Source organism: Mauremys mutica, chromosome 8 (assembly GCF_020497125.1).
Source record: "Mauremys mutica isolate MM-2020 ecotype Southern chromosome 8, ASM2049712v1, whole genome shotgun sequence".
Taxonomy (NCBI): domain Eukaryota; kingdom Metazoa; phylum Chordata; order Testudines; family Geoemydidae; genus Mauremys; species Mauremys mutica.
Window position 1 is genome coordinate 55,874,057 of NC_059079.1, and position 27,843 is coordinate 55,901,899.

The 27,843-nt window shown below is 47.0% G+C and overlaps 1 protein-coding gene across 2 annotated transcripts; it reads left to right on the forward strand.

Annotated features, from left to right (window-relative positions):
* Nucleotides 1-532: 532 nt before the first annotated feature.
* RNASEL (ribonuclease L) lies at nt 533-27,843 on the forward strand. 2 transcript variants are annotated; one of them, XM_045026153.1, is made up of 7 exons: nt 533-589; nt 20,289-21,942; nt 22,271-22,362; nt 22,809-23,026; nt 23,139-23,274; nt 23,992-24,143; nt 25,608-27,843. In XM_045026153.1, the coding sequence occupies exons 2-7, from the start codon at nt 20,493-20,495 to the stop codon at nt 25,744-25,746; spliced, it is 2,187 nt and encodes a 728-aa protein (XP_044882088.1). In that variant the 5' UTR covers nt 533-589; nt 20,289-20,492; the 3' UTR covers nt 25,747-27,843. The 2 variants fall into 2 exon arrangements, with proteins under 2 accessions (XP_044882088.1, XP_044882089.1); XM_045026154.1 differs by lacking the exon at nt 533-589 and adding an exon at nt 1,316-1,354.

The window sequence follows — 27,843 nt, forward strand, 5'->3', positions numbered from 1 at the left end:
GTGAGCAGAGTAGTGACTAAGCATTCTAGCTTTGGGAGCTAACAACTTATGTCTGAAAACTATATTGTATTAAATTCACCTCTGAAAATACATAGGACACAACCTGGATAAGAGGGAGGCATTTCCTAGAGAACCCTGCCACTTGCCTAGACAGGTGGTTTTTTTGGATGGATTTGTCTTTGGCAGGCAATTGTTGCTGTCTGTCGTACTGAGGATAGGTTATATATGTACCAACAGCTAGGAACCCTGATGAAAGTTTTACACTGCAGATATATCTGTTAGAATCATCTATGATGTATCATAAAGGAAAAGACCATAAGGAAGTCTTTGACTTCCTTCCTAAGATACTGCATGATGATGAGAAACGAAACTAAAATACCTAGCCGCGCCTTCAATGCATTTCTCCTCCATTACTCTGTTTGTACTGTTTTTTCTCTCCGCCTCCCTCCCTCTGCTTTTTTCTTCTGTTCCTTACAGTCCAACCCTCTGTTTTTCCCGCCTCTTTGCTGAGCTGTGCGGCTAGAACTCTGAACAAACAAGCAGGCAAACACTCCTATGTGAGACTGCAGGCGTCTGAGGAAGAAGGGAGGTGAGTGACTGGTATATACACAGTGGGCTGAGGAAGACAGGGAGGGCTGTTTGGATCCTCAGTGGGAAGGCTGTCAGCTGAGTTATTCCAGTCTTTTTAATGAGGAAATATTTACTGTTTGCTATGATTTTTGTATCTTCTAATGTGTCTGTGGTGCCTTACTAAAGGAAAGAAAAGGAAAGACGGGCTACGGGCAGACATGCCAACCCTGCAAAAAAACGCAGAAATTGGGCTTGGTTTTGGCTTAATTGGCTTCGTCGCTTGTCTGGCTTGTTGCGTTTTTTTTTTTTTTTTTTTTTTAAATCGTCTCCCGACAAGCCGGAGCAACGTGGTAGAGTCAGGTTTGTCCCAGACTGCACACCGGGGGGATCTAGTCACCTGGGGCGACTCATGGTGCCTGGGCTCCAGGAATATTCAGGGCTGGGGGTCTGGCTCCACAAATGTTTTGAGCCGGGTCTCTTCCCCGGTCCTTCCTGGAGCGTCCCCCTGCCTGCTGCCCCCTGCGCATGTTCCCCGGGCCCCAGAGTGTCCCTGTCTGATAAAATTGGGTGGCTGCCTTGCCGCTCCGCCCTGCACTCCCTTGCCTGCACTGCCGGCTGCTGCTGCCTAAGGCTAGCCTACAGCACAAGATTAGCGGCAGGCCGAGGCAGCTGGCTGCTGCTGCACGGGAGGAGGCGCACACATGATTGGCAGCCCTCCCCTCCCCTAGCACTTCCGGCCAGGAGACGCTGGACCTCACTAACCTGAGCAGCTGCTGGGGCTTTGGTGAGTATCTGACCCGCACCCCGAGCCACAGCTCCTGCCCCATGCTGGACAAGCGGAGCCTCATCCCCCATCCCCAGTGAGGCTACAATGCGGGGCAGCACCAGGGGAGGAGGCCACATGTGATGGCAGCCCCCCACCCGGCACCCACCATAAGGGAGGCAAGGGGGCTTCCTGGACCTGAGAGGGGCCCTAGGAGCATGTGCAGTGACAGTGGTGCAGGGTGAGTGTGCTGCCGGGGGGGGAAGGGGGAAGAGGTGGGGTCTCTCCTCCGGAGCTTGCTGCTGCTGCTGCCGCCGCCGCCAGTGGGGAGAGAGTTGGGGGGAGTCCTCCTCTCTAGCCCTAGCCCTGGGGCAGCCTGTCTGCATCCCAAGCTCCTCATCCCTGGCCCTGCCCTGCCCCAGAGCCCTCACCCCCTGTACCCCAATCTTCTGCCCTGGCCCTGAGCCCCCTCCTGCACCCCAACCCCATTCCCCCAACCCAGACCCTGCACCCAAACTCCTTCCCAGAGCCTGGCCCCTGCACCGCAACTGCCTGCCCCAGCCTAGAGCCCACATCCCACACCCAAATCCCACACCCACATCCCGCACTGCCTGCCCCTCCCAGAGCCTGTCCCCCACACCCGCTCCTGCACTCCAACCCCCAGCCCAGAGCCTGCACCCAAACGCCCTTCCAGAGCCCATCCCCTGCACCCCAACCCCCTACTCCAGCCTAGAGCCTGCACCCAAATGCCCTTGCAGAGCCCCACCCCTCCGCCCTCCAACACCCAAACTTCCTTCCAGACCTTTAGGGAGATGTGTGTGCGCCGGGGGAGGGGCATGGCTTGGACCCGTTCTGGGCACCACCAAAAATTATACAAACCTGACACCCCTGTAAGTCACAGAGGGATTGGGTTTTTTGGCCTTGTTTTGAAATGTGGATTAGCTTGATTTTTGGCTTATTGTGGAAGTCGGGGTGCTTATTTACTGTGTGAAAGTTGGCAACTGTGGCTATGGGTGGTTGAAGGCCTGGTTCAATTTTAATCGGCTGTATTCCAAAGGCAAGGAGTGCAAGAGGAGCATAAGCAGAGGAATGATTACATCCAGGAAGATTGTGATTCCTCTTTCCAAGGCAGTTAGTTGGGCCACAGTGACAGTATTTCCAGAGAAGATGCACACTGCTTAGGTCAGCATTGTTCTCCCCCCCCCCCGCCCGCCGGCCCATCCTCCTACAGCTGAATATGCACACAACCCTCCAGAGCCTGGGGTCTCGTCAGCTAGACCTCAGCTTAGTTAGCAAATGTCCGTTGAAAACTTTTTCAAATGTTGGCAACTCTGCTGCCACTAGTGGGCATATTTAAACTAGATGGTAGGACTTCTCGGGCTAGGGTTAGGATTCCCAAGGTATGGCTTGTGGGGTTATGGTTAGGGTACCATATGATAGGACTATTAGGGATAGGGACAGGGTTCCAGATGGTGGGGCTCTTGGGCCTAGGGTTTTAGTTCCAAAACATAACACTCCAGGGGCCAAGTATATGCTTTCAAAGGGCAGTGCTCCCCAGGCTAGAGTTAAGGTTCCAAAGGTTATGGCTCCACATGCGGGGGTTGGGCTCCCTGGACCGGGGTTAGGGTTTGGAAGGGGAAGGTTCCCCAGGCCAGGGTTAGGGTTTCTGAGACTAGGATGCCCTGGGCTACAGTTATGGTTTCTATGGGTATGGTACTTGCAGCTAAGGTTACAGATCCTGTGGTGGAGCTCCCAGCCCAGGGGTTAGGATTCATGAGGTATGGTACTTAGAGCTAGAGTTTGGGTGGCTATGGGTAGGGGTCCCTAGGGTTAGGGTTCCTATGGGTCAGGCTCTCTCCCCTAGAGTTGGCATTTCTAGGGAGAGGGCACTTAAAGCTAGGGTTTGGGTGGCTATGGGTAGGGTACTTGGAGCTAGGGTTAGGGTTTCTATGATAGAGTTCACGCCCTAGCATGTGGGTTGTTATGGGTTGTAGCCTGAACTATAGTTTATGTATTAATTACATTGATTACTTAAGAATCCCCAGTTATCACTCTGAGGGTTGACAGGATCTTGTCCCAAGATCAGGCCCACTATTATTCAAATTATTATACAGTTGGGAACCCCCACGTGCACAATTGGAACACTCACACTATAGGAACTCTTCTGTATTTACATTTAACACAGTCACAAACATCCGAACTCAGTAAGATAGACAGGGATACTACAGAATGTACATCGGCACATCCATATACTCCCACTATCCATTGTGGAACAATCTGAAATGTTAACCATCATCTTCCTCATCGCCATCATCTTCTCCCTCATCACCTGTGGCCATCATTCTGGCACCTCCCACTGACTTCATCTCCTTCTCCTACTGCCCTAGGCTGGGATGCAACTTTTATAATATGATATGCTGACACTGCTGTGTTTGATGCATATTCAGTAGGGATATTTCCCTTTTCCCTTATTTGTATATCCTCACCTTACTAATTTTGGTGTGTCCTCCTATAGGTTCGTATATCAATTATCTTAACTTAATATCATATAAGTCAATCCATTACCATGGGCTTCTTGTGGTTAGGTATCTACAGATGTAGTTCCTGTACCTGGTAAGTATATCAGTTTGTTGCCATGACACTCTTGTGCCTGGGTCCTGTTCCTGTAGTCAGAAATTCCCCATAAACACTCTATTTTCAGCTCCCCAATACTGGAGATTTCCATCTGTCCAAAGTTTATCTGTTCAAAGCTCATAGGCCTAAAGCCTTATGCTAACTTGCTGAAGCTAATCTCTTACTGGATACAGGCCTGTAGGTTTCTTGCATTACTGCTGAATATCAAGCAAAGCAGAATATAATGCAAAGCAGTGAATATAATAAAGGCAATCTAGCCCACTGAGCTACAGGTTAGAGTACTTGGAGCTAGGTTTTGGGTTGCTAAGGATAGGGTCCTTAGAGTGAGGGTTCCTGTGGGTAGGGTTGTGGTTGATATGGGTAGGGCTCCCCAGCCTAGGGTTTGGGTGGCCATGGGTAGGGTACTTGGGGCTACGGTTACATGGCTATGGTAGGATACTTGGAGCTAGGTTTTGTGTGACTCTGCTAGGGTAGTGTGTCACGGCACATTCTTACTGAAAAATTGCTTGCGTTCTCATTTTTACCATATCATTATAAACTAAATCGATTGTACTTACAATTCAGTGTGATACTTGAGCCTGTTATTCATTTGTGAGCCTTGTCTGAAGCCAGAGATCCGCAGCCTGGGGCTGAAGTATATAATTTAGCTTTGCGGAGCCCCTTGTGGCATTAAGCCCCAGGCAATTGCCCTGCTCTCCCTCCCACCCCAACGTCGGCTCTAAACCCATCCCATGACCCCCCTGGGAGTCGCAACCCTCAGGTTGAGAAACACTGATCTAAATGAGTCGAGAACCTCTCAGAAAACCTCTATGTACGTACCCCTGGTTGAGAACCACTGTCCTAGAGTATCTTGCCATTTATACTTATGGATACATGTGTTTTTTTTTTTAGACAGCCTTGACTCTGGCAGACAATTTTCGCTGTTCAGTTTTAACTGATAGGCCTTACATTTACTGACAGTTGGTAACCTTTGCTGAATGTATGTGGAGCTAGTGTGGTTGTCTGTCATGTCATCTCTAGATTAGGGAAGGGCTCCAGACATGGCAAAATGGTGTGCAGTTCCACTTGGGTGGTGGAAGGAGACGTTTCAGAATTCACCCCCCTGTTGTAACCTTTGATTTATGTAGTCCCAATTAGTACTTTAAAGATAAGGAATACAACCAACTTGAATTCTTTATGGTTCAACCTACAGGGCAATTACAGATCATTTAATTTAGTGGAAGACTGTAAGAGTACATCTACACTACGGGATTATTCCGAATTTACATAAACCGGTTTAGCAAAACAGATTGTATAAAATCGAGTGCGCGCGGCCACACTAAACACATTAAATCGGTGGTGTGCGTCCACGGTCCAAGGCTAGCGTCGATTTCTGGAGCGTTGCACTGTGGGTAGCTATTCCATAGCTATCCCATAGTTCCCGCAGCCTACCCCGCCCCTTGGAATTTCCGGGTTGAGATCCCAGTGCCTGATGGGGCAAAAATCATTGTCGCAGGTGGTTCTGGGTAAATGTCGTCAGTCACTCCTTCCTCTGGGAAAGCAACGGCAGACAAGCATTTCGCGCCTTTTTTCCCTGGATTGCCCTGGCAGATGCCATAGCATGGCAATCATGGAGCCTGTTTTGCCTTTTGTGACTGTCACCGTATGTGTACTAGATGCCGCTCACAGAGGCGATTCAGCAGCGCTACACAGCAGCATGCTTTTGCTTTTGCATGATAGCAGAGATGGTTATCAGCCATATTGTACCATCTACCATACCATAAATTGGTAATAAGATGATCATGGTTACCAGTCCTTTTGCACCATTTGCTGCTGTCATAAGTGCCCCTGGCTAAGATCAGCCAGGGGCGCAAAAGCCAAAATTGGGAATGACTCCCTGAGTCAATCCCTCCTTTTTGGTATCTAAAAATAGAATCAGTCCTGCCTAGAATATGGGCAAGTGTACTAGAGAACCACTGTATCATAGAACCAGAGAGCACAGCTGCTCTGTGTCAGATCCTGTAGAAATTATGAGCTGTATGCTATTCACAGGAGATGCTCCTGCAACAACCCCACCTGTTGATTCCGTTCTTCCCCCAGCCTTCCTGGGCTACTGTAGCATTGCCCCCCCACTTGTGTGATGAAGTAATAAAGAATGCAGGAATAAGACACAGTGACTTGTTAGTGAGAAATGAGTGGAAGGCAGCCTCCAGCTGCTATGATAGTCCAGACAGGACAGTAAGGAGTGTGGAGGAGAGGAGCCCAGCATCCCTCTGCTAGTCCAGGGGCAATTGAATCTTTTTTTTACAAATGAAGGGTGGGGGCTGACGGAGCTCAGCCCCCTGTTTCTATGATGACAATGGTTATCAGCCATACTGTACCATCTACCAGGAAAAATTAGGGCCAGGCGCCCTTGATCGACCTGACGGATGCTAGTCAGCATGGTTACCAGCCCTTTTGCACTGCCCCATGTGCCAATAGGCTGATGATGAGACGGGTACCAGTCGTTTTGCACCATCAGCCACCCATGGCAGGGGGGAGCAAGGATGTTGGTGTTGAGTGCTGCAGCATCGCATCTATCTGCAGCATTCAGTAAAGATAGGGTGACATGTAAAAGAGTCAAGAGAGGATTGTTTTCCCTTTCACTTCTGGGGGTGGGTGGGGGGTTGCGTAAATTGCCGAGCTATGCCCTGACCCACCGCGGACACTGTGTTTGACCCTAGAAGCATTTGAAGCTCAGCCAAGAATGCAAATGCTTTTCAGAGACTGCAGGAACTGTGGGATAGCTTGAGTCCTCCAGTCCATGAGCGTCCATTTGATTCCTTGGCTTTCCGTTACGCTTGTCACGCAGCAGTGCGCTGAGTCCCTGCTATGGCGTCTGTCTGGAGATTTTTTAAAAATGTTTTTTAATTCGTCTTCTGTAACGGAGCGCTGATAGAACAGATTTGCCTGCCCTTACAGCGATCACGTCCGCATGGTCCATGCGGGAGCTCTTTCTTTATTTTGATTTTTAACTGCATCACCACATGTGCTGATCGGAGCTCCACGCTGGGCAAACAGGAAATATTCAAAAGTTCGCGGGGCTTTTCCTGTCTACCTGGCCACTGCATCCGAGTTCAGATTGCTGTCCAGAGCGGTCAGTGGTGCACTGTGGGATACCGCCCGGAGGCCAATACCGTCGATCTGCGGCCACACTAACCCTAATCCGATATGGTAATACCGATATTAGCGCTACTCCTCTCGTTAGGGAGGAGTACAGAAACCGGTTTAAAGAGCCCTTTATACCGATATAAAGAGCCTCTTAGTGTGGATGGGTGTGGCGTTAAATCGGTTTAATGCTCCTAAAACCGGTTTAAATGCGTAGTGTAGACCAGGCCTAAATATCACAATGAAAGATCAAATTAAAAACTTAATTTATAGTAAAATAATTAATATAAGTATCCACTGCATATCATACTTACATTTTAAGATGAAATGATGCATGCAGGGGTGATTAATCCCTGGATGGGAAGAATGGGTATAATTTTTTTTCTAACAGTATCTTGATGGTGGATGGGTGCGCCAATCTAAAATCAGCATGCTACTTTTTCCCTAATCAATTATAACACCTCTTAATTAATTAACATTACCTTTTACCATATTTATATTTCCATTATCATAATGAAAGATTTTGTAATTTTTTTATTGTCTATTTAACATTAAGTATTGTCTTAATTAACATCTGCATAAACACTGAGCTAATAACTATCAGTATAGATAATGTTTTGAAAAACATTAACATTTTATTTAAAACACTTGTAAAAACCAGTTAGGACCAAAACATATTTACAACATGATCTAGGGTTATGCCCTAACTTATTTTACTTTTACTAGGCCTCTCTTGACTCGTGTCAAGCCTAGTTTTAGGAAATAAATTTTTGGGGCTACTTACATTTCAATACATTTCTTTAAGCAAGCACCATCTTTATAGATGAGACAATGCCTACTTTGGTGCAACTGATTCTCAGTTCTTGCACCTGTGAGGCCCAGCTCCTGAGCCCCAGGTTGCAGAGGGATAGGAGCAGATCCACAGGCCATTCCCCACCAGGGAAAAGGCTGCAAAGTGTAGCAGATACTGCAGCCTCAGGACTCTAGTAGTAACTATTGTGGAGAGGCCCCATTGCCGCTATTTGTCTTCAGGAAAGAATCCATGCCTTCCTTTGGGCACAAATGATACTGTGAGGTGTGACACTGGGCGGATGAAGAGTGACTACAGGGCATTGGGAGTACGGGTGAAGGAGTTTGGAGTGCAGGTGGTATTTGATCCTTCCTATCAAAGGTAGGGGCCCGGGCAGAGACAGGTGCATAGTGGAGGTGAATGCCTGGCTGTGAAGATGGTGTCACCAGGAGGGCTTTGGCCTCCTCAGCCACGGGATCCTATTCCAGGAAGGACTGCTAGGCAGAGATGGCGTTCACCTTTCGAGGAGGGGAAAGACTCTATTTGGACACAGACTGGCTAACCTAGTGAAGAGGGCTTTAAACTAGGCTCGACGGGGACAGGTGAGCAAAGCCCACAGGTAAGTGGAGAACATGGAGACCTGGGAGATGGGTCGGAAATAGGAGGGAGCATGGGCTATAATGGCAGAGAGAAAGGAGGGTCAGGGCAAAACTGGGAGGCAAGATCAAATCAGTATCTTAGATGCCTATATACAAATGCGAGAAGTATGGGTAATAAGCAGGAAGAACTGGAAGTGCTAATAAATAAATAAATACAACTATGACATTGTTGGCATCACCGAAACTTGGTGGGATAATACACGATTGGAATGTTGGTATGGATGGGTACAGCCTGCTCAGGAAGGATAGACAGAGGGAGAAGGGAGGAGGTGTTGCCTTATATATTAATAATGTACACACTTGGACTGAGATGGAGATGGACATAGGAGACGGAAGTGTTGAGGGTCTCTGGGTTAGGCTAAAAGGGGGTAAAAAACCAAGGGTGATGTCATGCTAGGAGTCTACTACAGGCCACCTAACCAGGTGAAAGAGGTGGATGAGGCCTTTTTTAAACAACTAGCAAAAGCATCCAAAGCCCAAGATTTGGTGGTGATGGGGGACTTCAACTATCCAGATATATGTTGGGAAAATAACACAATGGGGCACAGGCTATCCACTAAGTTCTGGACTGCATTGCAGACAACTTTTTATTTCAGAAGGTTGAAAAAGCTACTGGGGGGAAGCTGTTCTAGATTTGATTTTAACACATAGGGAGGAACTTGTTGAGAATTTGCAAGTGGAAGGCAGCTTGGGTGAAAGTGATCATGAAATCATAGAGTTCACAATTCTAAGGAAGGGTAGAAGGGAGAACAGCAAAATAGAGACTATGGATTTCAGGAAGGCGGATTTTGGTAAGCTCAGAGAGCTGATAGGTAAGGTCTCATGGGAGTCAAGATTGAGGGGAAAAACAACTGAGGAGAGTTGGCAGTATTTCAAAGGGACACTATTAAGGGCCCAAAAGCAAGCTATTCTGCTGGGTAGGAAAGATAGAAAATGTGGCAAAAGACCAGCTTGGCTTAACCACGAGATCTTGCATGATCTAAAAAATAAAAAGGAGTCCTATCAAAAATGGAAACTAGGACAAATTACAAAGGATGAATATAGGCAAACAGCACAGGAATGCAGGGGCAAGATTAGAAAGGCAAAGGCACAAAATGAGCTCAAACTAGCTACAGGAATAAAGGGAAACAAGAAGACTTTTTAATCAATACATTAGAAGCAAGAGGAAGACCAAGGACAAGGTAGGCCCACTGCTTAGTGAGGAGGAAGAAACAGTAACAGGAAACCTGGAAATGGCAGAGGTGCTCAATGACTTCTTTGTTTCGGTCTTCACTGAGAAGTCTGAAGGAATGCCTAACACAGTGAATGCTAATGGGAAGGGGATAGGTTTGGAAGATAAAATTAAAAAAGAACAAGTTAAAAATCACTTAGAAAAGTTAGATGCCTGAAAGTCACCAAGGCCTGATGAAATGCATCCTAGAATACTTAAGGAGCTAATAGAGGAGGTATCTGAGCCTCTAGCTATTATCTTTGGAAAATCCTGGGAGACAGGAGAGATTCCAGAAAACTGGAAAAGGGCAAATATAGTGCCCATCTATAAAAAGGGAAATAAAAACAACCCAGGAAACTACAGACCAGTTAGTTTAACTTCTGTGCCAGGGAAGATAATGGCGCAAGTAATTAAGGAAATCATCTGCAAACACTTGGAAGGTGGTAAGGTGATAGGGAATAGCCAGCATGGATTTGTAAAGAACAAATCATGTCGAACCAATCTGATAGCTTTCTTTGATAGGATAACAAGTCTAGTGGATAAAGGAGAAGTGGTGGATGTGGTATATCTAGACTTTAGTAAGGCATTTGATACGGTCTCACATGATATTCTTATCGATAAACTAGGCAAATACAACTTATGGGGCTACTATAAGGTAAGTGCATAAGTGGCTGGATAACCGCACTCAGAGAGTAGTTATTAATGGTTCCCAATCCGGCTGGAAAGGTATAACAAGTGGGGTTCCACAGGGGTCTGTTTTGGGACCGGCTCTGTTCAATATCTTCATCAACGACTTAGATATTGGCATAGAAAGTATCCTTATTAAGTTCGCAGATGATACCAAACTGGGAGGGATTGCAACTGCTTTGGAGGATAGGGTCATAATTCAAAATGATCTGGACAAATTGGAGAAATGGTCTGAGGTAAACAGGATTAAGTTTAATAAAGACAAATGCAAAGTGCTCCACTTAGGAAGGAACAATCAATTTCACACATACAGAATGAGAAGAGACTGTCTAGGAAGGAGTACGACAGAAAGGGATCTAGGGGTTATAGTGGACCACAAGCTAAATGAGAGTCGACAGTGTGATGCTGTTGCAGAAAAAGCAAACATGATTCTGGGATGCATTAACAGGTGTGTTGTGAGCAAGACACAAGAAGTCATTCTTCCACTCTACTCTGCGCTGGTTAGGCCTCAACTGGAATACTCTGTCCAGTTCTGGGCACTGCATTTCAAGAAAGATGTGGAGAAATTGGAAAGGGTCCAGAGAAGAGCAACAAGAATGATTAAAGGTCTAGAGAACATGACCTATGAAGGAAGGCTGAAAGAATTGGGTTTGTTTAGTTTGGAAAAGAGAAGACTGAGAGGGGACATGATAGCAGTTTTCAGGTATCTAAAAGGGTGTCATAAGGAGGAGGGAGAAAATTTGTTCATCTTAGCCTCTAAGTATAGAACAAGCAGCAATGGGCTTAAACTGCAGCAAGGGAGGTTTAGGTTGGACATTAGGAAAAAGTTCCTAACTGTGAGGGTGGTTAAACACTGGAATAAACTGCCTAGGGAGGTTGTGGAATCTCCATCTCTGGAGATACTTAAGAGTAGGTTAGATAAATGTCTATCAGGGATGGTCTAAACAGTATTTGTTCCTGCCATGAGGGCAGAGGACTGGACTTGATGACCTCTCAAGGTCCCTTCCAGCCCTACAATCCATGAATCCCCACAAAACCACCCTACACAAAGCCTTGAAATTTGGATGTAGTGTCTAACTGGTGCTGGGAGAAAATTGCCCCAGGTATAGAAACATGTAAATAGTCCAGGGGTCAGCAACTTTTCAGAAGTGGTGTGCTGAGTCTTAATTTATTCACTTTAATTTAAGGTTTCACATGCCGGTAATACATTTTAATGTTTTTTAGAAGGCCTCTCTCTCTAGAAGTCTATATATTATATAACTAAACTATTGTTGTATTGTAAAATAAACAAGGTTTTCAAAATGTTTAAGAAGCTTCATTTAAAATTAAATTAAATTGTTGATCTTACGCCACTGGCCCGCTCAGCCCGCTGCTGCTCTGGGGTTCTGTTCACCTAGGCTGGCAGCGGGCTGAGCGGGGCCTGCAGCTGAAACCCTGGCTGGCAAGGGACTGGAAGCCAGAACCCCAGAGCAGCAGCGGGCTGTGCAGGGCTGGTGGCCGAGACCCCAGACTGGCAGTGGGATGAGTGGCTCAGCCCACTGCCGTTCAGGGGTTCCATCCGTCAGCTCCTGCCAGCCGGGATTCTGGCTGCCAGACACGCTCAGCCTGCTGCTGGTCGGGGGTCCCAGCCCTGCCCACATACAGTGGGTACCTACCTTCTGGCCCATTCTCTTCTGGCCCATTCTCTTCCTCTCTGCATTGAGTTGAGGGTGGGAGTGCACTGAGCACAGGGCTGGGGTGAAGGAGCAGGCTGGCGGTTGGGGTGTAGGGTCTGGCCAGGAGCTAGAATGAGGGAGGGGGCTCAGGGTTGGGGCAGGAGGTTTCGGTGTGGAGCACTTACCTGGGCAGCTCCCATTTGGTGTGAGGGGTACAGGTGGGAATATGGGTGGGGGTGCAGGAGCTCTCGTTTGGTGCTCAGGGGATGTGGGGAGTGCAATAGTCAGGATGTAGGGAGTACGTGGGGTGTGGTGGGCCTGGGTATGTGGTGGGGGTGCCAGAGTCAGGGCTGGGGTCGTGTGTGTGTGTGGGGGGGTGAATGAGTCAAGCAGAGGTCTAGGTGTGTGTGAGGGGAGTACAGGGTTCAGGGCAGGGGCCTGGGGGGTGTGCAGGGCTCAGAGCACGGGCCTGGAGGGTGTGTGGGGCTGCAGGGCTCAGGGCAGAGGGCTCGGTGTGTGTGTTGGGGAGGGTCAGGGCAGAGGCTGGGGGTGTGGGCTGGGGTCATGGGATGCTCACGGCAGGGGGCTGGAGGGGATATGCCCCTATTCCACCCCCCTCTTCCTCTTCCTCTTCCCCAAGGCCCTGCCCTCGCTTCTTCTCTGCCTCCGCCAGGAGCAGTGAGCACGCTGACTCCACTCCTCCCTCACCCCCTCCCTCGCAAGGGCCATCAGCTGATCGGCTGGCAGGGAGGGAGGGATGGAGAGGAGGAGGAGGAGGAGGGGCAGGAACCCAGCACACTGCGGGAAGAGGCAGGGGAGCCGGCAGGACCAAGCTTCTGCCCCTTGCCCCTGCAGGGGGGAGGGGGCAGAGGACGGAGAAGAGTGGGCTGGGCTGGGTAGGATTTTTAATGGCATGCTGCTGCCTGCCGGGATCCTGGCAGGCAGCAGCATGCCATTAAAAATCGGCTCGTGTGCCATCTTTGGCACATGTGCCATAGGTTGCCGACCCCTGACATAGTTCATTAGAATTATCTGTGATGTGTCGTGGGAAAAAATATCACGAAAAGTCCTTATGTTCACATTTACCTTCTTACATCCACCTTCCCCTGCAGTTGTTGTCCTCCCCCCAATGCATTCTTGTTCATGCTGTTTCTCATTCCCCTCATTTATACTTTCATTTTAGCCACTTCTTACTGTCTCTCTTCCTCTCTCCCATGCCCAGCCCTCTATTCCTCACCCCTTCTTTGCCCAGTTGAGCTGAGCTGTTTGTGTGGAACTCTGGTTGCTAATTGCAGATCTCTGATGTAGTAGGGAGGTGAGTGCTTGGCATGACTGGAGTACTGTCATGGATGGATATAAACTGTTGAGGAAGGACAGGCAGGGTAGAAAAGGTGTGGGAGTTGCATTGTATGTATGACTGCTCAGAGCTCTGGTATGAAACTGCAGGAAAACCTGAGAGTCTCTGAATTAAGTTTAGAAGTGTGAGCAACAAGGGTGATGTCGTGGTGGGAGTCTGCTGCAGAGCACCAGACCAGGGGGATGAGGCGGACGAAGCTTTCTTCCAGCAACTAACAGAAGTTACTAGATCACAGGCCCTGGGTCTCATGGGAGACTTCAGTCACCCTGATATCTTCTGGGAGAGCAGTACAGCGGTGCACAGATAATCCAGGAAGTTTTTGGAAAGTGTAGGGAACGATTCCCTGGTCCAAGTGCTGGAGGAACCAACTAGGGTCAGAGCTCTTCTTGACCTGCTGCTCACAAACAGGGATGAATTAGTAGGGGAAGCAAATGTGGATAGGAACCTCAGAGGCAGTGACCATAAGATGGTCGAGTTCGGGATCCTGACACAAGGAAAAAAAGAGAGCAGCAGAATACGGACCCTGGACTTCAGAGAAGCAGACTTTGACTCCCTCAGGGAACTGATGGGCAGGATCCCCTGGGAGAATAACATGAGGGGGAAAGGAGTCCAGGAGAGCTGGCTGTATTTGAAAGAATCTTTATTGAGGTTGCAGGAACAAACCATCCTGATGTGTAGGAAGAATAGTAAATATGGCAGGCGACCAGCTTGGCTTAACAGTGAAATCCTTGCTGATCTTAAACGCAAAAAAGAAGCTTACAAGAAGTGGAAGATTGGACAAATGACCAGGGAGGCGTATAAAAATATTGCTCAGGCATGCAGGAGTGAAATCAGGAAGGCCAAATCACACTTGGAGTTGCAGCTAGCAAGAGATGTTAAGAGTAACAAGAAGGGTTTCTTCAGGTATGTTGGCAACAAGAAGAAACTAAAGGAAAGTGTGGGCCCCTTACTGAATAAAGGGGGCAACCTTGTGACAGAGGATGTGGAAAAAGCTAATGTACTCAATGCTTTTTTTGCCTCTGTCTTCATGAACAAGGCCAGCTTCCAGACTACTGCATTGGGCAGCACAGCATGGGGAGGAGGTGACCAGCCCTCTGTGGAGAAAGAAGTGGTTCAGGACTATTTAGAAAAGCTGGACAAGCACCAGTCCAGGGGGCCAGATGCACTGCATCCAAAGGTGCTAAAGGAGTTGGCGGATGTGATTGCAGAGCCATTGGTCATTATCTTTGAAAACTCATGGCAATCGGGGGAGGTCCTGGATGACTGGAAAAAGGCTAATGTAGTGCCCATATTTTAAAAAGGGAAGGAGGAGGATCTGGGGAACTACAGGCCAGTCAGCCTCACCTTAGTCCCTGGAAAAATCATGGAGCAGGTTCTCAAGGAATCAATTCTGGAGCATTTAGAGGAGAGGAAAGTGATCAGGAACAGTCAGCATGGATTCACCAAGGGCAAGTCATGCCTGGCTAACCTAATTGCCTTCTATGACCAGATAACTGGCTCTGTGGATGAGGGGAAAGCAGTGGATGTGTTATTCCTTGACTTTAGCAAAGCTTTTGATACAGTCTCCCACAGTATTCTTGCCGGCAAGTTAAAGAAGTATGGGCTGGATGAATGGACTATAACAGGGATCAGCAACCTTTGGCACGTGGCCTGCCAGGGTAAGCACCCTGGCAGGTCCGGCCAGTTTGTTTACCTGCCGCATCTGCAGGTTTGGCCGATCACGGCTCCCACTGGCTGCAGTTTGCCATCCCAGGCCAATGGGGGAGTCGGAAAGTGGCGCGGGCAGAGGGATGTGCTGGCCGCCACTTCCCGCCGCCCTCATTGGCCTGGAGTGGCAAACTGCGGCCAGTGGGAGCCGCGATTGGCCAAACCTGTGGACGCAGCTGATAAACAAAGCGGCCTGGCCCAGCAGAGTGCTTACCCTGGTGGGCCGCGTGCCACAGGTTGCCAATCCCTGGACTATAATGTGGATAGAAAGCTGGCTAGATCGTTGAGCTCAACAGGTAGTGATCAATGGCTCCATGTCTAGTTGGCAGCCGGTATCAAGCGGAGTGCCCCAAGGGTCAGTCCTGGGGCTGGTTTTGTTCAATATCTTCATTAATGATCTGGAGGATGGCGTGGACTGCACCCTCAGCAAGTTTGCAGATGACACTAAACTGGGAGGAGTGGTAGATACGCTGGAGGATAGGGATAGGATACAGAGGGACCTAGACAAATTAGAGGATTGGGCCAAAAGAAATCTGAGGTTCAACAAGGACAAGTGCAGAGTCCTGCACTTAGGACAGAAGAATCCCATGCACTGCTACAGACTAGGGACTGAATGGTTAGGCAGCAGTTCTGCAGAAAGGGACCTAGGGGTTACAGTGGACAAGAAGCTGGATATGAGTCAACAGTGTGCCCTTGTTGCCAAGAAGGCTAATGGCATTTTGGGCTGTATAAGTAGGGGCAATGCCAGCAGATTGAGGGATGTGATCATTTCCCCTCTATTCGACATTGGTGAGGTCTCATCTGGAGTACTGTGTCCAGTTTTGGGCCCCACACTACAAGGAGGATGTGGAAAAATTGGAAAGAGTCCAGTGGAGGGCAACAAAAATGATTAGGGGGCTGGAGCACATGACTTATGAGAAGAGGCTGAGGGAACTGGGATTGTTTAGTCTGCAGAAGAGAAGAATGAGGGGGGATTTGATAGCTGCTTTCAACTACCTGAAAGGGGTTCCAAAGTGGATGGATCTAGACTGTTGTCAATGGCAGCAGATGACAGAACAAGGAGTAATGGTCTCAAGTTGCAGTGGGGGAGGTTTAGGTTGGATATTAGGAAAAACATTTTCATTAGGATGGTGGTGAAGCACTGGAATGGGTTACCTAGGGAGGTGGTGGAATCCCATTCCTTACAGGTTTTTAAGGCCCGGCTTGACAAAGCCCTGGCTGGGATGATTTAGTTGGGGATTGGTCCTGCTTTGAGCAGGGAGTTAGACTAGATAACCTCCTGAGGTTCCTTCCAACCCTGATATTCTATGATTCTATATGGGTTCCATATGCAGGGAGGCAGGCCGGGGCCATGGAGATGCTGTGCAGCAAGTACCTCCATCCTCAGGAGAAAGGGTGCTGGGCTGAGTTACTAGTCTTGCTTCCTTGCTGCTAATGACAGCAGTTGCTTGTGGTGATGATGTGCCCATTTCGTTTTGCTCACTGAAATACAAGAGGAAAAAAGGATCTAATGGGGACTGAGAGCAACTGTGTGAAGTGCAGGAGGATGTCAGAACTGGCATCAGGGCTTGTAGCCTTCACAGCTTCAACAGCTTAGTCTTACTCGTGATGTCGCTTTGTACACCAACCCTGCTCACAGCCTTTGGCATACAGGGTATGTTGGGAGCATGCTGTGCACAAGTGATACGCAGGAGTCTATAAGAGGCAGCTGCGAGTCAGAGTAACACCGAGGCTGCTTTGGCTTATGTCAGGCACAGTCCCATGGATCAGGGGAGCAGAGAAGTGAGGTAAGACATTTGTACCTCTCCCCTGTGGCCCTGCTCTGAGCACATCTTGGTTGGACAGAGTCCGTGTCCTCTCCATGTTCTCATGTAAAGGGCCTTGTACACTGCAGGTGCTATTGGAATAAACAAAGAAAATCATCAGCGTCAGCATCAGCATCTAGAAGGAGAAATAGGGACCAAGGTAGAGCCCTGCAGTGAGAATGGGAGCGAGTAAAATGTACTTTGTTGTGGGTGGGATTGTGTGGGCAAAAAAAACAGACTACGGTAATTTGTGGGGAAACAAAATGCAAGTTTAGCTACACCTGCTGTTTAAGTCGACCTTATTATTGATCACTTAGTTTGAGCCTTTTTTACAATTTATGTCAAAAACCTAGTGCTGTAAGCAATTTTTCCATTAAATGTTTTTCAAAAACCAACGATAATCCTGACATATAAATTACTAGAATGGTTACAATGGAATATATTTTCATGTGCTATAATATATATTCTGCTTACTGAACTTTTCACTCCATGCATCCGATGAAGTAGGTTTTAGCCTGCGAAAGCTTATGCCCAAATAAATTTGTTAGTCTCTAGGTGCCACAAGGACTCCTTGTTGTATTTTTTTAATATATATAGTAACCCTTTCCCTCATTCCGAGAGAGTGGCAGCACTGCCTGAAAAAGCGCCATATTAGCTAACTCCCACAAACACCTGCCCTCTATGACATGAATCAGGAAAAGAGGGCAGAATAGACAGCGTCATAGAAGCATGTTGTCAGTAGGACTGTGCCGGTGCTCAATAAACTTCTGAATCTTTGTTCTTCCCTTTTTCAAGACTTGTTTTTCCTCCTCTTTATATGTTAAGACTCTTGGTAATAGTTCCTCTAACAAGGCTGTAGCTTTTTTGAAGGCTCGGAGAAGAGCCTTTTATTTTTACTGTATGTCTCCAAAGATGTAGAAAATAAGCACTGTGAAGTAACTCAAACATATGTAAGCAACTTAATTATACATTTTAAAAACTTTTTAACAAAAACTGTGATAAGTGACTCGATTCATTTGGTTTTCTCAGAAGATAATCAAGCTTATGTGAATTAAACTTTTCCTGTAATTAAGACTTTGCAGCTTCTCTGCCAGTTTCCCTTTAAAAGGATTCTTTTCTGTCAGACCCACAAACAAGCGAGTCCAGAAGGAGCTAGTCCTTGGTAAAAATCTTTAACAACTGTCTCCTTTGACAGTTAGGCTGAATTTTATTGTTCTGTAATGATTATAACCTTTCTTTAAAGGGGAAAAGAGGTTATTACTTTTGTAACTGTTTCTTTTCCTTCATAAGACAGAACAACAACAAACCTTAACTGGAATAAAATACCCTTTGATTCTGGAGAATATTCATTAAAGACCTTTTTAATTTCATATTGTCCCATTTTTCCCTCCTTACTCACTAATGGCCCATTTTATATCTCGGGAGAAAAACGTCTTAAATGTGCCCACTATTCTTAAAGCCTGCCTCATAATGGCCTGTCAGTGATAGGTGTGCCTCCAGACCCTGAATTCCTTCCTGATTGACCCCAGAAAATGATGAAAGGGTCAAGAAAGTCTAACAGACAAATATGGGCTTCTCACTGGGCAGAAAGGGGGCAGGGGTAAGTGGGACTTTGTGTCTAATACTGCTTTCTGATTGGTCTCTTCACAGGGCTAAGGGCATAGACATCTGTCCAAAACTGAATGGGGTAATAGATATATGTATACTTATATTCTCCAACAAAGAACAGGAAGCCTCAGGTATTTGGTGCATATAATGAAGGCTATGTGTATTTTGCAGCAAGTTTAACCTAAATTTCACAGCAAGACCCGTGGTTTCTGTGGCACTACAGTGCTAACTTCTGTAGTGAACTGAAAATTCTGCAGCAGCAGCATCTGGAAAATGTAGAAGTTACAGAGAAGCACAGTAGCTGGATTTCCGCATTACATTCCAGAGTCAACATCCAGTTAAGATCAGCTTCTATTCAGATCATATTTGAAAGGTTATCTTCACAGTCATGATGACTAGAACCTTGTTTTTTGAAAATTAAAAGATTGGAATCTCCTGCACTCTTCTGTACAGAGAGTAATTTTGTAGGAACTCAAGCAGTTTCAGAATTGCAGAATACACAGAGCCATGTTTATATAACCCAAGTACCCTCAACAATATCTAATGACAAACACCCTTCTTGGGATGTCTTCTCTCCACTGACAAGCACACCCAAGAGTACCATGTGTTTGCCTAAAGGTGCTAACCACTTTTCCCACCCCTACCAGTTCATTATGATTGTCAATCTGTACTGATAAGAAACTCAGAACCAAATTAGCAGGGGCTGCATGTGGACCCAGAGGACATCTGATATAATCCCCCTCCCCCCCACACACAATCACTGTGGCTCTGAAAACCATGTGGTGTAACCTTCGCTGTCCTGTCTCTTACAGATCAATAGACTATCGCTAAAGCTGCGAGTTTGTCACAGAAGTCATGGTTCCGTGACTTTCCATGACTTCTGCAGCGGCCGGTGTGGCTGGCTCCGGAGCTGCCTGAGCAGCTCAGGCAGCCCTTGGGCACATCGCACTGTCTGCTGCTGGGGCAGTCTTAGGCCTCCGCTCCCCCCACCCAATAGCAGAAGGAGGAGTTTGAGTCGGGGAGGTGGGCCTCAAGGCTGGGGGTTGGGACACGAGATGGAGTGAGGGCTCAGGGCAGCACTTACCTTGGAGGGGGGCTCCCCAGAAGCGGTAACATGTCCCTCCCTCAGCTCCTAGCTCTGCACATGTCTTCTGCCCACAGGCACCGCCCCCGCAGCTCCCATTGGCTGTGGTTCCTGGCCAATGGGAGCTGCAGAGCTAGCAGCGCTAGGAGCTTGGGGAGGGACATGTTACTGCTTCCGAGAAGCAGGGTAGGGAGACTGTCAATCCTGCCAACCCTCCCCATCCCCCAGCACCAGCCGGGGTCCCAGGCTGCTCTTACCCCAGCACTCACAGTGCCCCCCTGTGCCACCCCCCCAAGCACCTGCAGGCCTCCCTTGCTCACCTGCTGTTGCCCCGAGCATTTGCGGTGCCCCCCAGGTTGCCCCACCAAGCCTCCACAGGCCCCACCCCAGCACCCCCTGACCACCCACTGCCCCCTTGCCAGCATACACAGGACTCCCAAGATTTAGTCATAGTATAGTACAAGTCATGGACAGGTCACGGGCCGTGAATTCTTGTTTACTGCTCATGGCCTGTCCATGACTTTTACTAAAAATACCCGTGACTAAAATGTAGCCTTAACTATCGCCTATCAAGCACAACTGTAAAGTCTTAAGAGTCAGTAAATAGGTTTGTTTTCTCTCTTTGCTAATCAGGTGGAATATGTGAAGCATGGAGCCCTTGGACCTGGGTAGTGCTGGTGTACTTCATGAGCAAAACTCCATTCATGTCCCGACAACAAAGGCAGTGACCAATCCGTGCCTTCCTTCTTAAAGGAGAGCCCAGGAAGTACATTCTATTGAAGAATCTCCATTTGAAAGGGACACAGAACAAGAGCACAGCCACTTATCTTAACAGTCATGGAGGCCACTGGTAACAGCCAGGAGGAGGTATTGACCTCCAGAAATGAAACAGCAGCAGACAAACCCTCTCTGCTAAACAATGCTGTCCGAAACCATTCAATAGATACAATCCGGCAGCTGTTGAAAGAAGGAGCAGATGTTAATTCCAAGGTAGAAGGTGGTTGGACACCTCTGCACAGTGCTGTACAGGCTGATCTGGAAGAGATCGTTGATCTTCTGCTGGAGAAGGGTGCTGATCCATGTGCTAGGAAGAAAAATGGTGCCACTCCCTTTGTTGTCGCAGGGATAGTGGGAAATGTGAGACTTTTAGAGCTCTTCCTTTCTAAGGGGTCAGAAATCAATGAGTATGATGACAATGGTTTCACAGCTTTTATGGAGGCTGCTGGCTATGGGAATGAGGATGCCTTAAGATTCTTGTACAATAATGGGGCAGATGTGAATTTGAGGAGGGTGGTTAACGAGGAGAAAAGGACACTGAATAAAGGGGGGGCAACAGCCCTGATGGATGCTGCCAGGGAGGGCCACCTCTCAGTTGTAAACATTCTTGTCAGTGAGATGAAGGCTGACATGAACATCTGTGACAACCAGGACAGGAATGCTTTAATCTATGCCTTCCTTCCAAGTGATAACAAGACAAGGGAGTCAATTCTCTCGATAGTTCATTTCCTGCTGGATTGTGGTGTTGATGTGAACAGAAGAGATGAACATGGGAAAACTACCCTCATCCTGGCAGTCGAGATGCAAAGTCTGGATTTGGTGAAAGCTTTATTGGAGAAGAATGAAGTTGACATCAATGATGCTGACAGAGAGGGCAAAACAGCACTGATGATAGCTGTAGAGAAAAACTATTACGAAATAGCAAAGCTACTGTGTGAAAGGGGGGCAAGGACTGACCTTGGGGACCTTATTGGGATTGTCAATAGGAAATACAATAAGAAAATGGCAGATCTTCTTCGCCAGTACGGCGCCAAGGCTGGTCCAAGTCAACCTCAAGATTGGGAACCCACCAGCAAACGCTGGGGAGAGCAGCTGAAAGTTCTCTACAACATGTATCGTCCTATGATTGGAAAACTTAAAATCCTCCAACATAATGATTTCAGGATTCAGAGAACCTCCCAAGGGGGCATCTACCTGGGGCTCTATGACAGGAAAGAGGTGGCTGTGAAGATATTCTGCATTGGCACAGAAATTGCTAAACAAGAGAAAATGTGCCTTGAACAATGTCTGACCAGCAACCATTTAGTAAAGCTTTTTGGTGCTGAAGAAAAGAAACCCTGCCTGTACTTGTGCCTCTCGCTCTGTGAGAAGAACCTTGAAGAACACCTGAGTGCATCAGAGAATGAAGTGAATTGCAAGGGTGTTCTTAAGACACTCTTTGAGGCAGTTCAAGAACTACACATGTTTGGATTTGGCCATCAGGATCTACACCCACGTAACATTTTGATAGGTTAGCGTGTGTGTTCTTATCATTCTTATTCTCTTCTCCTATTGCTCATAGTTGAGAAAGTGAGGCATTATAGAGCTGACCGTATATGTCACAATGTAAAGATCTTTATGCACAGAGAGGGTGTGTGCATTTGTGCTCATATAGTACAGCAGCCGTAAGTATCACATTAGTTTTGCCCTCCTACACAGAGATCAGGTCATCCCACTGAATAATCTACCAGAGAAGTCTGGGGTCATGCAAATAAATCAACCAGGTACCATAGAAAAGGAGTGCAACATACACACAGACAGACATACAACAGGCTTAACTATTCCTGTTATTTTGTCAGATGCTGCTGGTAAAGTTCGCTTAGCGGATTTTGATAAGAGCAAAAGGTTGAGTGAAGGACAGAAGGATGATGTTATAATCAAAGACCTGAAGGTAACTTTCCATTAAACCAATATTATGTTTCAGATTACCCCTCACACCTTTGCTGTCTTTTGCTTCCTTCTTTCTATTCATTTATTTTCTTTGCTTTCTTGGAGTGAATCAGCTGATCTTCCTCCATATTCAAAAGGAACTGTATAACAGCATGGTTTCTGGAAATTCCCATAGCACAAGAGACCACAGTACTAGGAAGTGACAGTGATTAGGAATGAAGATTTTTCTCTGACCCCTGGAAGTCACTTCCTGATTTTGCTCTGTGCTTTCAGTGTGGTGGGTTCTCTAATACAAACACTTCCTGAAGTGATTGCTGCCATACACGTACACACATGGGTACACACACTCGGAGTGCTGATTTTAGAAGATAGTTTCTCTGTCTCTGTTTCTTTTTGGTGGAAGGTTGTGTGCCCTGGAGTGAAACAGCCATTTGTTCTCATACTCAGGCGCTCAGCAGGCTGGTCCTGTATGTTGTAACAGTGGGTAAGGTCCCCTTTGAGGAAAATGATAGAGACGATTTGGATGAAAGTTGTCCAGAGGACGTGCAGGACTATGTGGAGATAGCAGACCTTAGGAAAAGTCTGGTCTCCCCTGGTGAAGGAAGCCCAGTTGAGAACCTGCTGAGAGACTTGATCCAACATCCCTTTTTCTGGAGCAAGCAGACGTAAGTGCCATGAATGAAAATTACAGACCCTCAAACAGCAGATTTGCAAGCTGCCCCATTCTGTCAAGAATCAGTGCAGCAGGCCATCCCCAATGCGCCTTTGATTCCACAGCAGGTACAGGTTCCTGAGAGACGTTGGGAATGAGAGCGATATCAAAACACGCAACACCAAGCATCACAATAACAAGAGTGAGATTCTGAAAGCTTTGAATTGTGATGAGCACCCTCTGCAGCAGTGGACTGAGCAGGTAAGCTGTTTTGCTGTGGACGTGCAAGGGGAAAGCTTTCTCATAGGACTTACAGGCCCCATTTTAAACCTTAACTGGAAGTGTAACTCCATCCCTATCCAGACAACATGGAGGCATAATCTAATCAAATCTAGGAGATTTAAAAACTACCATCACAGTCTGCTGGAGTGGTGTACACAACACATCTCTTTCCCAAATGTCCTTCTCTTTGCACAGGCATTTGGGGAAAAAGCATAGTTGTGGCACTATTTGTAGTCCATATGTACCTTTCCAAATAGTGCCACAACTATGAGGGTGAAAAGGTGATACAAAACCACTTTTGTCCCTATCACCCAGTAGAAATCAGACACCCCTGAAGATCTAGCGCTAAATCATGATGACACCATAATAATAATCATGCCCTTTTATCTCTCAGCCCTGCTTTTTCCCCAAATGCCTGTGCAAAGAGAAGGACATTTGGGAAAGAGATGTGTTGTGTCCAGAAGATTAAAAAGTCCACACCCTGGCAAACCCAGATAGGAATCAAACCAGATAAAACCATAGAAATGGTGTATGCTATTAAGTATACATTTTAATATAAGTGCCATAAAATATTGCTCCATCTATGATACATTTATGTGTATATGATATTTCTGCAGAGTGAGGCTGCTGCAGCTAGGGGAGGCTGTATTTTGTGATGTGTGAATGGGATGGAATAATCCAGAGTGTTTATTTCAGATTGACAAATTGGTTCTGGACAGCATGTTCAACCCCTTCAACAACAACAAGAACCAGAACAAGAACAAGAAGAAACAGTATGAAAACTATGTCACGGACCTACTGAAGTTCATCAGGAACATGGGCGAGCACTTTGATGAGAAGGAAGAAAAGTAAGTGATTGCTTCACAGTCTCTAGGGATGAACAGTCCCTAGGAATCTGTCTGTCTGCAAGTCCCGGTAGGTTTAAGAACAGGAATCCCTTCTTCAAAAGGACACACTGTCATCCTAGAAGGGTAAAAATATGCAGGGTGTGGGAAAAAGACCGTTTCCTGGTACCCCAGTATGTTATAAATTAAAGTGTGTCCAGGTTATGAAGGATAGCTCCTCCAGCAGCACAGAACTGTGTACTTGCATAGAATAATGTTATGTGGATACAGTGTATCATATTATGAAGTCACAATACTAAGTGCCAGGCTGGGTACTCTAGATAACCCCAGGCTCACCACCCAAAGACAGTTTACACCAGGGGTAGGCAACCTATGGCACGCGTGCTGAAGGCGGCACACAAGCCGATTTTCAATGGCACTCACGCTGCCCGAGGCCTGGCCACCGGTCCGGGGGGCTCTGCATTTTAATTTAACTTTAAATGAAGGTTCTTAAACATTTTAAAAACCTTATTTACTTTACACACAATAATAGTTTAGTTATATATTATAGACTTATAGAAAGACACCTTCTAAAAACATTAAAATGTATTACTGGCACACAAAATCAGAGTGAATAAACTAAGACTCAGCACACCACTTCTGAAAGGTTGCCAGCCCCTGGTTTACATAATCAAGATCCTTCTGGGAACTAGCTTCCAGATCATCACTGTGGTCACCCATTGATCAACAGCTCTTGTTCCGTGGGGCCATTAGCCTCTCCTCCCATCCGTAGAGGAAATTCTGTTGCCCAAGTTCATTGGTGCTTTCAGCCCATGCTCCTCTGCCCACTTTGCAGTGAGGAGTCAAGCTAAATTACTGCAGTGCTGATAGTCCTCCAAACCTTCCCACGGGGGCCCAGAAGGACAGACAAGTTCTCCTACAACTCACTGGGGAAGAATTGTAGAGCAGCTCTGTTTACTGCAGCACAGCGAACCGTAGGATATGATTCCAGAAGTCCTAGCAACACACAGAGGGGAGTGCAACACCAGTGAGAACACAGTAACTCAAGTATGCTTTGCCATATGGTTGCAGTGCTCACACCATGTCTAGGCTAAGCCAGGTTCCAATCACCCATGTTATCTCTGCAGTGAAGACATGCCCTATTAAGGTGCTTTGATGATTGGAATATATGAGGCTTTTGAAAATAATGAGATAAATGGCCCCTCATTCATGAAGAGATTAGTCCTGTGAGATGGAGAAATAGGATAGTGGGAGAGAATGGAAAAGGCAGAATGTGTCAGATAGGAGAGATAATGGATATTAATCATTGCTAGGAAATTCTCTCTTGTTTTCAGAAAGGTGCTGAAATGGCTTCCACTCTATAGGGAAAGAAATGGGGAAACCTGACCATTTGTTCTGAACCTTTGACACTTTTTAGCAGGGCAGGCTTTCCCAAGTGAAAAATCAATTGTTGTTCTTCTGTTTCAGGGTCAAGGAAATAATCAAGGAGCCCTCGGAGTATTTCCTGAACCTATTTCCAGAACTGACAGTTTATGTCTACAAGTGTTTATGCAGCATACAGCATCATAGACATTTTCCAAGCCCTGAGAGTCTCTCTCAGGTGTAGCATGTTCTATCGCTTCAGGTTATATAGCTGAATCCCATTGACTAACTTCCTTTTCAGCACCGTTTTGTTCAGCTGCCAAAAAATGTCATACAAAGCAGGAAAGGGGATGGATGGGTGGAGGATATCAGAATTTCTGTCAGTGGATCTGGTTTCTGGATTCAGCACTGAAGAACTCAGCGGTAAAGATGCTATGTTTGAGTGGGATCATGGAGGACAATTACACTGAGGAAAGGAAGAACTAAGTACAAGAAGGGCAAGTGCCAGGTCTGGGGTTAGGGCTGCAGGATAGGCACCCCTCTCCCGGCAGGTCTGGCCCTAGGGAGGGGCACCCCAGCCATGCCTGGATCAAGGCCAGTCCGGGCCACGTCTGCTCAGTGGTTTGACCATTGGCCTGCTAAACCCAGGGTTGTGAGTTCAATCCTTGAGGAGGCCACTTAAGGATCTGGGGCAAAAAATTGGTCCTGCTAGTGAAGGCAATGGGCTGGACTCGATGACCTTTCAAGGTCCCTTCCAGTTCTAGGAGATTGGTATATCTCCAATTATTACCTTTATTACGTCTGAGTCCGGGTGCCATGGCAGGTCCAAGCCACAGCGGAGCTGGGGCTGGCAGAGGGGCGCCCCTCACCCAGCTGCGGCGGGTTCCCTGAGCGCCTGCGCATTGCTAAATAGGCTGCTGCACAGCCGTGCAGCTTACAGGGAACTTCGGACAGGACCCCTTCCTCTGTTCACTGGCTGCTTCCTTTCTCCCTTCTGGTGCAGTTAATGGATGGACAGAGAAAGAGGGAGGAGTAGGGGGTCCCTTAGAGCATTTAGTCCTCCTTTCTATCATTGAGTCACCCTCTTGGAAAACATTTCCAGCTGATATTCAGGAGACAGTGTCTAGATGTCAGGATATTCCCTGGTGGTTTTCCCACCTGTTTCCCAGTCCTTTGTCTCCCTTCCTGCTTGATGGCTCTGTTTACAGCTTAAATGCAAATTAAGCAGAGCACACTGTTCCTGAGACAGACCTGTTGCCAACCACAGTTTGGAACATGTGTTAATTACATCATAAAGGGAAATCGTGTAACTTCACATACGGCATTGCCACACACATTTTATTAGGACAATATTGACCAGCTAATCTTCAAATGATACTTACAAGACATGCCTTGTACAAAGATTACAATTGTGCGTAGGGTGTAGACACATGTACATTCTGTCACACTGCCATCCTGTACCTGGGCTGTGTATTCACTGTCAGGTTTGGCCTCCCTCTCACCTGAGCAGGCAGGTCCTTTTGTTCCCATGGGCTCTGCCCACCAATCCCAGTTATCAAATAGGCTGGCATTACATTTACTTTTTGTTTAAAAGCATAAAAGACAACTTGCTGTGAGGGGAGTCCTAGCTTCAACACCAGCCTGGGCTCTTTAATCTTTCTTCCCCAGACAGCAGCTTTCCAGCTCTCTCGAGATCTGTCTTTGTAGTTGGGATTGAAAACTAACTAAACTGGGCCTTTCTCTTCTAAATGTTGCATAAATACCAGTAACAGCTGGATGAGTGACAGGCCCAGGTATACAGTTGAATAGTTGTTTTATAAGCAGTTGTTTCACTAGAAGTTGGAGAGACATTTACGAGGTATATTTAATGCATCCAGTAGGTAATCTCATACATTTTCATTTTAATGCTATGTCATTATGAGAGTCTGGAACTCCCCACCCCAGCTCCTCACTCTGGGGACTGACACCCCCCACCCCGCTGTGCCCCTATTGCCTCTGGTATGACACAACACTCAGCAAAGGTTTGAACAACAGATACCATGTATTAAGAATCAGTGTAATACAGAAAAATTAATATGAGGGCTGTCAAGCAATTAAAAAAAATAATCACAAGTAATTGTACTGTTAAACAATAATGGAATTATTGGGGAGGGATAGCTCAGTGGTTTGAGCATTAGCCTGCTAAACCCAGGGTTGTGAATTCAATCCGGGGTGGGAGGGACATTTAGGGATGTGGGGGAAGCTGTCAGGGACAGTACGTGGTCCTGCAAGTGAAGGAAGGGGACTGGACTCAATGACCTTTCAAGGTCCCTTCCAGTTCTGTGTGTGTGTGTGTGTGTGT

Coding starts and splice junctions, on each gene's coding strand:
- RNASEL (XM_045026153.1), top strand. CDS start 20,493: ATGGAGGCCACTGGTAACAGCCAGGAGGAGGTATTGACCTCCAGAAAT. Junction 23,027..23,138: donor TTTTTCTGGAGCAAGCAGAC/GTAAGTGCCATG, acceptor TTGATTCCACAG/CAGGTACAGGTTCCTGAGAG. Junction 24,144..25,607: donor TTTGATGAGAAGGAAGAAAA/GTAAGTGATTGC, acceptor CTTCTGTTTCAG/GGTCAAGGAAATAATCAAGG.